We start from the raw sequence: 11,976 nt of genomic DNA, 5'->3' as shown, positions 1-11,976 counted from the left end.
AACTGGCGTCTAAAATTTTAGGGTAACAAGATCACCTCATTCTTGAACCCTCAGATTTCCAAGTAATTTAATTTACCTTAAGCATTCCTGAAAAATACTAGCCTTCCATAACATTATAATTATGAAATTAAAGGCTCATAATGGAAAGCAATCTCAGTCTCTAAGGATGGGAAGACTAGCATCTCTACATATTTATCTATTGGATTGTTAAGTGACACATTTTCAGCAATATCTCCATTTTTTTCCAGCGTCTTTTTTGCTAGACTTCCACTGCACAGCTGAAAAGTGGGTACGAAAGGCATCTTGAACTAATTTCAATTTATATACTGAGTTATCTTCAGAAAGAGTCCATGTCTAGCTAGTAGACATTCCCTGAGGAATTACACCTGTACAAAATACACCTCTACTCCGATATAACGTGGTCCTTGGGAGCCAAAAAATCTCACCGTGTTATAGGTGAGCCCACGTTACATCGGGGTAGGGAGAGGAACTGCTCCCCGCCCCAACTCACCTCCACTCTGCCTCCTCCCTGAGCGTGCCGCCATCGCTCTGCTTCTCTCTCCCTTCCAGGCTTGCCGCGCCAATCAGCTGTTTGGCCCGGCAAGACTAGAGTGCGGGGGGGGAGCGGAGCGGCGGTGGCAGCGCACTCACAGGAGGAGGTGGTGGAGATGAGCTGGGGCAGGGAGCAGTTCCTCTCCCTACCCCGATGTAACGCAGGCTCATCTATAATATGGTGAGATTTTTCGGCTCCCAAGGACTGCGTTATATCGGAGTAGAGGTGTATTTTGTACTGGTGTAATTCGTCAGGGAACGTCTACTAGCTGGACATGGACTCTTCCTGAAGATAACTCAGTATATAAATTTAAATTAGATCAAGATGCTTTTCTACATCTTGAGAGAGCAACCCCTTACTTGCTGCAGCCCCCCTACCCCAGCTCACCTCCACTCTGCCTCTGTCTCCTCCCATGAGTGCTGCAGCTTCACTTCTCCTCTCTCCCTCCAAGGCTTGCCGTGCCAAACAACTGATTGGTGCAGCAAGCCTGGGAGGGAGGGGGAAGAAGCGGAACTGTGGCGCGCTCATGGGAGGAGGCGGAATGGAGGAGGGTCCTAGCAAGTAATGCGGGTGCAGAGGAACCGCCTGCGGTAACATGAATTCAGATATAACGAGGTAAAACAGTCCCGCCCCCCCGGAGCGCTCCTTTACCGCGTTATATCCGAATTGTGTTATATCGGGTTGCATTATATCAAGGTAGAGGTGTAAATCATAATAATGCTGTCAAATGCTAAAAATTGGAAGTGGGGTGAGCTAAGCCCATAGACAGCTGGGTATACAAAGAACATTCCACTTTAGTCTTGGACAATTCATTGCATAGATTAAATTAAATGGTGAGCAAATTTATTTCCTTAAAAAACTATTTGGCAGTTTAATGGGAAGCAATGAGGTCACCTACATAAAACTTAGTAAGGAACCATTTTGCAATACTAATCCTGTCCAGCTAAGATCTCGATTTGCTTCCTGCTTCAAATCTCCAAATACCTTCTTCAGAACAGAATATAAATTATATTTGAACAGTGTGTCACACCTAGTGAGGACATTAATTAAAATATTCCATGATTAAAACTATGTCAGGAAAATTTTAAACTTATCTAGAAGCAACTAATCAAGACATAGCACTAAGAGGATGGATTTGGGGAGGTTAATGTGACAGCCTGACTGAACTCTATTTTCTCTAGGACACAAATTAATGTATAAATAGGTATGTGGGTCAGAGCTAGAAATGCGAGCAAATTACCTACTGACAGAACCATGCAGAACTCCATTTCTCTTGACAAACCTGTTCAAAATTTCACACAGCAGATTGGAAGGAACCACGCCTACAGTGAGAGAGTGGATAGTGTTGCCTAGTTCCCCCACACCAGTTTGAAGGCTTGAGCTCAGACTCCACTCATTTTCTCTTGCTTCAGCTGCTCTTCATCAGGATGAACAGCTGACTTTAAGGTCTTTGGCCCAAGAAGGTGGACGTAGTGAATAGCCAGCTTTCTCTGCTGCTGCTTGTCTCTGAAAGGGATGTTGTAAAACTTCCTGCAGGAGATGAACCTAGAAACAATTAAAATTGAGAACCCATTCCACACAAAATTGTTTTGCAGATTCCCTGGGGCAAAACATACTAAGCGTTGAACTTACTCAGGGAATTACTCTTCTGTTTATTACTACCACTGTTGGAGGACAGTACTGGTCAAAAGTGTTATGAACACAACACTCATTTCATTAGCTCCATAAATGTAATCAGTATGCAAGTAGACAGTTTTACCTCTGAAAAGTCATTCATTTTAGCTTTTTGTATTGCTGATTCTGCCATCCAATTCCTAAGTATATATCTAGGATTGACAGCTGAAATCAAAGGAAAATCCAGTTGAATTTGGTTATAAAAAGTTCAATACATACCATATAAAAGCAACCCATATTTCTTGAATATTTAAACTGAAAGGTCATTTAAAAGGTTTAGTACACAATTCAAAAAAAAACAACAAAAAAAAACAGTGGCATAACAGGAAAATAAATGAATTAATTAGCCATATTTTTACATATAGTGATGCCACAGTACCATTGTTCTTTGTTTAGTAATAATAAATACATACAAAAGAATATTTAGATTATTTTTATTTTTTATGGGGGTTTGAAATACGTTAGAAAAATTAACTTATTGTGAAGCGTGTACCTGACCAATTTGTATGCAACCAGGCTACAAACAGAGAGAAAAGGATGGTATTAAATACTATGATGCAAAGAAGATTTCTCAGTGCGGATCACTAATTCACTTTTCAGTAATGGTTAGCATATTGAAATCTAGATTCTTGGAGTCAAGTGAGAGGGGTGATTCTGCATAAATGATCCTTTATAGGCTAATATATTTGGGGGAAATTTTTTATTTAGATTTAAAACTATAAAAAAGATGCCTACTCCAAGGTCTTAGGTGCCTTTACACCTTCAATAATTATGAAATACAGTGAAATTCTAGCAATAGTGAAATAATCATTCCATCCAGTCTCTTTCCACACCTTTACCATTGAGGGAAGCACACCCTCAGCCTTCTCTAAAAGCCCAGTGAAACAGGTTTCTTTTGCTGTGTGGCATGGTGTGCCCAGGAGGTCACCAAATTTTGACTATTTCAGACCAAGGGAGGAGGCAGGGGGAGCAAGTTCCACAGTCCTTGAGCCTTCTCAGAGAATGCCTCCCAACTGCTCTCCTCCCTTTTATAGTGAGAGGGATCCAGTTTGGGTATCTCTGCTGACTGCACAAGTAATGACACAAATTCCCACTGTCAATTTATTATTAAGGGTTATAATCTTTATTATTATAATAATTCATGATATTTCTTAATAAGAAAAGAGCTGAATAATGTTAATGAGAAAAAACTTATACTTAGACATTAGTTTCTGAATTTTTCTTGACGTTCACACATCAAAATGCTGACCAGAGAAGCATTCAAAGCTGAATTTATGTAGCAATTATTTCAGCCTACACTTTTGGTTTGTGATTCTTGCATGTCTTTCCTGTGCTTCATATAGTTGTTCTGTTCTTACTGTGAGTAAATAAAACCATCTTTTGCTTTCCACTATTGTCATGTTGCTATGAACCAAGAAGCTGAATAAAGGCAAGGGGAGGATAAGAAGCCGAAGACAGTCAAAATTCTAAACATGCCACGTTAAAATGGGGTATAAGTGGGCTCAGGAATCAGCGCTCTGTCCTGAACAGCCTCAAACAACTCGGCAAATGGAAGCATCATAATCATAAAAACATCTTTTTTCCCTCAAACCTGTTCGAAGCATCCATGAGAGCCACACTTCTTCTCTGGCAGGTTTCAGGCTGTTTATATCTAATAAGGGGCAGTCCAATGGACTTTGGAAATGAGACTGCTGAATTATTAGTTCAGCACTGCTCTTCCAGAAGGAACAAATGATAGACTACAAAGGAGTTTATCCTGCATCTCGTGATCAAGAAAAATTCTTATAAGCAAACAGACTTTAATTCTCAAATTCCTGGCTGCTATCACTCGGACAAGTCCTAATTTTCTTCTGTAATTTAAGCATGGCCTTCTAGTTCAGTATGTTTTCTTTCAACTAATGACCAAAAGAGTATCTACCGATTAAATCTGTTTCTTAAACCTGTTAAACTCCCAGTATAAATCTTTACATGACACAGGAGCAGTGTATTTTCCCAAGGTCAGTACCTGACTATTCCTTTATATCAGATCAATCAGCAGTACTAGACACACTATTAGCCTTGGCCTTGGCCTTGGTCTATAGTTTTTGCTCACACAACTAAGGCTCATTTGTTCCAATCATTTTGAAAGGGGAGATGTTCTACTACAGGAGTTCTCAACATTTTTCTTTCTGAGGCCCCATCCAATATGCTATAAAATCTTCATGGCCCAACTGTGCCACGACGACTCTTTTTCTGCATATCCAGTAGATTAAAAGCCAGGGCTTGCGTTACAGGGGGAGCAAGCAGGGCAATTGTCCAGGGCTCCACACCACAGGGGGCCCCGCAAAGCTCAGATGCTCAGGCTTTGGCTTCAGTGCTGGGTGGTGGGGCTCAGGACCCTGGGCTTCTGGTCCACATGGTGGGGCTTGAACTTTCTGCTCTGGGCTCCAACAAGTCTCATGCCCCTGAAACCTGCTCGCACCCCCCACGTGGCCCCAGACCCCTGGTTGAGAACTGCTGTTCTAGTAAGTGTCCCAGTAGTTATAGTGTGAATAACACTTGTTTCAGGCCAAAGAAAATGTTTAAAGAATAAAAAATATTTCTGAGGGGAAAAAAACATGTAACCTTATAAAATATGCTTTGAAATAGTCCTATGGCATATTGTTTGAGGGGAGAAAAACAGACAAAACTGTTGATAAAAACCTGAAGCCTCAAATCATCTCTCAACTTCTTCCTCATTATGTTCCTTATTTCAGATTAAAATTTAACTCTGCTCCACATAATGCCGTTTTCTTCTGCCCTTTGTAAACAAAAGCATTGATACTATGGAATATTTTTATTTGCTTACAAATGTATACTTTGTAGGCAGCAGGTCAGTACCGAAGAATTCACATGAGAGAGAGATTATGGCCCTGATCCTGCAAAGAGATCCATGGAGTTCACCCTTACAATAGAACTGCATTCACTTTTGATGGTTTCCTTTGCAGAATTAGGGCCTAAGACAATAAACATACTTCTCTGGTAATATGCACAATTTATAAAAAGCACAACTTGAAGATCTAACTGCCTATGCAATAGGTTAAACAGAACTTGTATGACTACACAGTGACTCATAATTCTATTACATTCCTTACTTTGGGAATTGGACATTGGCAGTTTGAAGCAACAAGACTCATTATAGGCAACACAGCAGAAGAGGTTGATATTTTACGTTATTTAGAAAGGAGAGTGAGCTATACAACTGAGTCGGGACTCTCGTTTTGAACTCTGAGCTCTAAAGGCTCCCCAAGCCCAAGCAGACTAGCAGTGCTGCAGAGGTGAAGCTCTCCTTCAGAGTGAAAGTGCAGTCTGAAATCTCAGGCACGGCATTTCATGAATGATTTTCACCCCACAAATAAACACATTGTTAGACAGAGATAATACTGCTACTAAAATGTACGTTTCATCAGTGTGTTCAAGTAAGTCTCAAGTACCGTTTCCTTTAAGACTTAAAAATATATACTTATTAACAACATTCCTTCCTGACAGTACTTTTTGATTTTACAAGATAGTATTACTCTGTATGCATTCAGTGCTTTTCATCCATTAGAAACAATTATCAAGTAAACCTAACACTTCCCAGTGAGGTTGGTTTCTTCATTTTATGGATATATGGCACAGAGTGGAGAAATAATTTGCCCAATATCCTAAAGCAACTCAGTGGTACAGCCAGGAATAGAATTCAGTCATGCCAATATCCAGAATCCTGCCTTAACCACTAAAGCTCTGCCTCCCTCCAGTGGAATGTGATCTACTTTGAGCATTTGATCTAATCCATTACGTTGCTTTTTGGGAATAAACTAAAAATATAGTAACAATATGAAAGAATACTGCAACAGATGGGAAAGTAACATGACTCACACTAAAATGACAACTCATATTGAAACAAGGACTCATAGTACCAGGAGGCAATACAAATTCTATTAAATAATATTCATCCCAAGCATATATATCCTGAACAATAGCAAATTGACAAGTTTGACAGTGGATTATCTCTTCTGTATAGAAAAAAATGTGAAGAATTAAAATTAGATACAGTGGACCCTCGCTTGAATGCACATCTATATAAAGCGATTCCATGTATAGCACAGGACCGCGCATGGATCTCGAATTTAATTAATTACATTGAGATCCATGTTAACATCGCCCCCATGTTAACGCAGGACTGTGCATGGATCCAAAACCCCGCATTCAAGCGGGGGTCCGGTGTAGTATTAATCCAGGAGTTCTGAAGGAATTTAAGAACGAAGCGGGTGAGCTGCCAACAAAAATGTGCAATCTTTTACTAAAATCAGCTTCTATACCAGAGAATGGGAAGGTAGCAGATATTATAGTGATCTTTAAAGAAGTTAATGGGGAGGTTCTGGGAATTTTACATCAGCAAGCCCTTACTTCAGTATCAGGTAAATTGACTGAAATGACAATTAAAAAGATAAATTATAAAAGAACTAGATGAACTGAATATGAAAGGAACAAACCAGCACAGTATCTGTAAAGAAAAATTGTGCCTCTCTGACCTACTTGAATTCTTTGAGCTGGTCTATGAAACTGAATAAAAGAAAGTGACAGAATATATTTGGACTTTCAAAAATTTGTTTGACAAACTCTGTAATAAAAGGCTGTTATAAAGCTAAGCATAGAGTGAAAGATAAAGTATAATCAGAGATTAGAAATTGGCTATTTGAGAGAAACAAAAGAGTAGGAATAGATGGTTAATTTTCAACATGACGCAAGGTTATGTAGTAGGACCGGTGAAGTTTAAATAATTTATTAATGATCTGGAAAAGGGGGTGAACAGTGAGATGGCAACATTTGCTGATTACACAAAATTATTTAGGTAATTCAAGACTAGAGATGACAATGAGGAAATTCAAAGGGATCTAACCAAGCTAGATGAATGCCCAGCACCTGATAGATGAAATTTGATGTGGACACATGTAAAATAATGCACAGTTGACTAATCTGAGTAGGATACTGATAATCTAGGTGTTGCAACTTATATCATCAGAGAACAAGAATTGTAAGTAAGCACTCTTCTTTTGCACCCATGGCATCTGTTGTAATAAACCACCACAGATACTCAAAATCTCTACATGAAAACTATAAAAACACAGGTGGTGGGTATAAGAGGCTTTGGGAGGCTTAGCTTCCCCAAACAGGGCAAGAAATGCCAGATGTGGTGCACCTCCCTTTGGAAGCACGCTGGCCCACTGCCTTTGGAGTGCTGGATACTCCCGAGAAGTGGGGAGGCCACGAATGCCCGGACCATGGCCCCATCCACACTTGGCCTCATGCCCTGTAGCCCTGCCCATGCTGTGCCTCTTCTCCCCGAGGCCCTGCCCTTGTTCCTCTTCTTCCTCCAAGGCTCCCCCCTTGCTGCTCGCTCCCTCCACCCCCTCTCCCGCACTCTCCCATTGCTCACCCTTAAGACAGGAGCGAGTGGAAAGGAGTGAGTGGCAGAGGGCTCAGGGGAGGGGGCAAAGAAGAATGAGTGGTGGGTGGCTCGGGGAGAGGATGGATGAGCAGTGGATGGGGGGGGCCTTGAAGGAAGAGGGAGAGTAAGCGTAGGGCCTCAGGGGAAGAGGCAGAGAAGGGGCAGGAAGAGGCTGAGTGGGACGTTGGGGGAAGAGCTCAAGTGGAAGCAGGGTGAGGGGCAGTGAGGGGGTGAGGCATGGGCGGAGCCTCAGGGCAGAGAGGGAGCATGGTCCAGGCACCGGTGGCCCCTCCTACTTCTAGGGAGCTTCTGGTGCTCGTGCCCAGCCTCTCAAAATGCAAGAGTTATGCACTGCCTATGTGAATAGCAGTAAAAGATAAAAAATCAGAATAAAAAATGCACTATAATAAGCTGCGACAAGCATGTTGCATGGCAGGAACCTACAGCTACCTATCTATGTACTATATTCAATGTGCCTATTGACGCTATGATACTCAGACCTCAGTTCAACATTATTGCCTGCTCTTTAACATTAATCTTCCAAAAACACATGTAAAATTATAAGAACTATCCCTTAAAATGGATAAAACTTCAGCTAGAACATGGAGATCCAAAATACAAAGGTCAAAATAATCATGGTCAACATCCCAGTAGTAGTGGGAATCTGTGCCACATCTAGTTTTGTAAATCTTATTGATAAGCCACAATCTAATCTCCTTCTATTTTTCACTGGAATCAATGAAAGCTTCTGAAAGAAGTACCTGATCAATATCTCACAAAGGACTATGGCTACCTGCTGCAAATGCAATCACACAACTTTCATCCAACAGTTCCCAAAGTAGCATGATAACTAAAGACGAAGCCTACAATACTTTTGGTGCAAAGTAAGATCAGATGCCCTACTGACTGTGCACCATCTGTGCCTCGAGACTTTCAATAGTGCAAGGTCCTCTATATGCAAACTCTTCACAGATTTCACAGAATTTACTGTGGAGCCACAAAATAGCTAGGCAAAATCTCTCTTTAAAGAACGACTTCAGGATCTGGCTCTCAATATGTAACAGAATAGCTGAAAATGGCAGCACTAACAACAGTGGATAATGTCAAAAAAACATTTCTCCCACAGGGCTCGATCAAGCATACAATGTATAATATGCCTAAATAAATCAACGGTTGTCATATTTAGTAATTTTCATGCTCATAACTTTAACATTATTAAGTGTTAACATTTAAAAAAAGCCCTTCCTTTGCTAGTGAAAGCCAGCATACCAACCACACACTTTCAAAGACACAAAGTTCGCCCAATCCTTAAGACTTCTGAAGACCTCTCCAACTATTGTCCCATCTCTAACTTCCCATTCATGAACAAAATAGTAACCACCAAGCTCCAACATGTGACATCAGCTAACATGCTGGATGCCTCCCAAGGGCTCAGGCCAGAGCACAACACAGAGACAGCTTTAGTGGCACTAAAAGACAATCTTCTTATGGCCACAGACACAGTGAAGATCTCCAGGCTCATGCTGCTGGAACTCTCTGTAGCTTTTGACACAGTGGGCCATGTGGTATTATTAACCAGCCTACATGACATAGGAGGGACAGATGGTCATGCACTACAGTGGCTCCAATCATTCCTCTCCAGCAGAACTCCAAGAGCGGTGATGATTAACTGTTCCTCTCCAAAGACCCTCACCTCCCTCCCTGCAGGGATCCATGCTATTCTTTCTTCTTTTCAATATCTTCCAGACAACCGGCAGAGACAGTGAAGCATCATGGGCTCAGCTGTGAACTATATATCTCATTCTCATCTGATGCAATCACCACCACTATTATGACAACACAATGCCAGCAAGTCATCAGTTCTTGGGTAAAGAGCAGCTGGCTCAAGCTGAACGGAGGTAAGACCAATGTGATGCTAGTTGGAGAAGGAAAATGCTTTAAATGCTGGCCAAGACACCATTTCCACCTTCCACTCATAGCATACTACCCCCTTTATCAAATTAGTGTCAAGCCTCAAGATTCATTTTGACTTTTCACTAAGCGTGGATGACCTGATAGCATCAGTATCTAAAACTACCTTCTTTTACTTCCAGCTTGCAGTGAAATGTGGCTCTTTCCTTGAGGATAAGGACTTGGCCACAGTGATCCATGCACTTGTCTCCTTCAGGCTGGATTACTGTAATTTACTGTATCTGAAACAGAATGTGGCAACAATGCACAAGTTCCAGCTGATACACAATTCAGCTGCACAACTACTCCACAAGGTAGGCCATCCTGAGTACATCAGGCCTATGACCAAATCCCTCCACTGGCTCCCAAACAGCTTCTCATAACAGTTTAGTGCTTTGGTCCTAATCCTCAAAGCAGTTAATGTAGCTGGGGCCTGATCTATTAAAAACTGAATTTTGACCTAATATAATAACTGATGAGACAGTGGCTCTGCTCTGGAACAAGGTACATCACAAAGGCCAGGAAACAGTACATGAGAGTTGAGGAGATATGGCTACTGAATAGACATTCAGAGGAGATTAGGCAAATCCAGAGTCTGATTGTCTTTAGGAAATACTGCAAAACCTTGCTCTTTGAAAAGGTCTGTCCACCATATGACATTCACAACACTGAACCACCCTCTTCTACGAAAAAAAGGCAAGTTAATAAAGTCTAAACAATCAGAACCACAAACCCTACCCCAGTAGAGATTTTACCTTGAAAAGGAAAAAGTGATAAAGACTCCATGAAGTGCACTACAGATTTTAGTATTGCTAATGATTTTACACAGATGGTGCTCAGATATATTACTCCTGCGGGAATTCTGCGCCACTGTGCATGTGCAGAATTCATGCCCCCCTGCACATTTTTTTCTCTGCAGAATATAGATTCTGGTGGAGAGGTGCTGCAGCTACACCTTTTGTCCACCAGGGGTTGCTGTGGTGCCAGAAGAGAGAGCAGGCAGCTGAGAGGCTGCATTCCTCACTGCAGGGCCGAGTGAGGAGGCACCGGATGGACAGAGTGGGGCATACAGAGCTGCTAGGTAGTCACAGACTGGTATTTAGAAGGGCTAGTGGAGGGGTGGACAGGGGCAACTCAGGAGCTAGTGGAGTGAGAATAGCAGAAAATCCTGTGGAACCTTATAGACTAACAGACGTTTTGGATCATGAGCTTTCGTGGGTGAATACCCACTTCGTCAGATGAATCACTTCATCTGACGAAGTGGGTATTCACCCACAAAGCTCATGATCCAAAACGTCTGTTAGTCTATAAGGTGCCACAGGATTCTCTGCTGCTTTTACAGATTCAGACTAACACGGCTACCCCTCTGATACTGGAGTGAGAATGTTGAGCCGGGGATGAATGGGAGATGGGCTGTACAGCCACAAAGGGATAGGGGGTATGGGGTTGCAGGGCCATATGGGGATGGGTGAGTGAGGCTGCAGGACACATGTGGCAGGGGGTAGGGGAGTGCAGAGACACACAGGGATGGGGGGCGCAGGGACACACAGGAACTGGGGCAGATGTACCTGACTGAATAACAGAAGCTAGGGGTCAGCCCCCCAATTGCCTAACAATTCCTTCCTCCACCCAAAAAAACTTTTTCCATACTTCTCTCACCCACACCAACAACCCTCCTGGTTCATACCCAGGCTCCTTCCCTCTCCCTCAGCTCCTCCAAGCCCTCAAGCCTTTGCATTGCTTCTGAGGAGTGCAGGAAATGCATTTCTGTATTGTAGTTTAAATGAATTACTCAAAGTTCTGTATTAATATGCCTAGTAAGGAATCTATTTGTCAAAAACACATTTCCTGAATCTTTTTTTTTTTTGTCTCTATTGTTACAGACATACTTTCTGACAGATATTTTGAAATAAATTACGGAAATAATTGAAACTGGTCTGATTATACTGTGTTATTTTTACAAATAAAATATGTTGAATTTCGCAGAATTTTAAAGTATGTGCAGAATTTTTAATTTTTGGTGCAGAATTCCCCCAGGAGTAATAAAGGATGATAAGCAGCACTATAAAACTATGCTAGGATAAGAAATGATTATATGATTTTAATAATTGCATGTTAATTAGGAAATTAAGTTTTGTCAGTAATGCGATGTCCTCTTTAAACAATGCGTAAATGAGATTTCAGTATTACGTACACAACAGAAATTGATCTTTTGATCTAAATCGGTATTGTAGTTATAATGCTAAATGCAAGTCTAGTGAGAAGAAGTGATGAGTGTGTTCTAGTGATTATCAGGAGCTGCGAGCTAGGATTCCTGGGGTCAATTATCAGCTCCACCCATTGATTC

General features: G+C 41.5%; 1 protein-coding gene across 4 annotated transcripts in view; it reads right to left on the bottom strand.

Annotated features, from left to right (window-relative positions):
* Window positions 1-510: 510 nt before the first annotated feature.
* The window catches only part of LOC116828164 (protein adenylyltransferase SelO-like), a 53,248-nt gene continuing 41,782 nt past the window's right edge, over window positions 511-11,976 (bottom strand). For all 4 annotated transcript variants that reach the window (XM_032786202.2, XM_032786203.2, XM_032786206.2 and 1 more), the window contains 2 exons: window positions 2,313-2,392; window positions 511-2,098 (listed from right to left, as the gene is read on the bottom strand). In XM_032786202.2, coding sequence (XP_032642093.1) covers window positions 1,976-2,098; window positions 2,313-2,392 — 203 coding nt within the window. In that variant the 3' untranslated portion in view covers window positions 511-1,975. The remainder of the gene's footprint in view (window positions 2,099-2,312; window positions 2,393-11,976) is intronic.

The sequence above is a fragment of the Chelonoidis abingdonii genome, chromosome 2, assembly GCF_003597395.2.
Source record: "Chelonoidis abingdonii isolate Lonesome George chromosome 2, CheloAbing_2.0, whole genome shotgun sequence".
Lineage (NCBI taxonomy): Eukaryota > Metazoa > Chordata > Testudines > Testudinidae > Chelonoidis > Chelonoidis abingdonii.
This window is presented reverse-complemented; position numbering and strand designations above follow the sequence as displayed.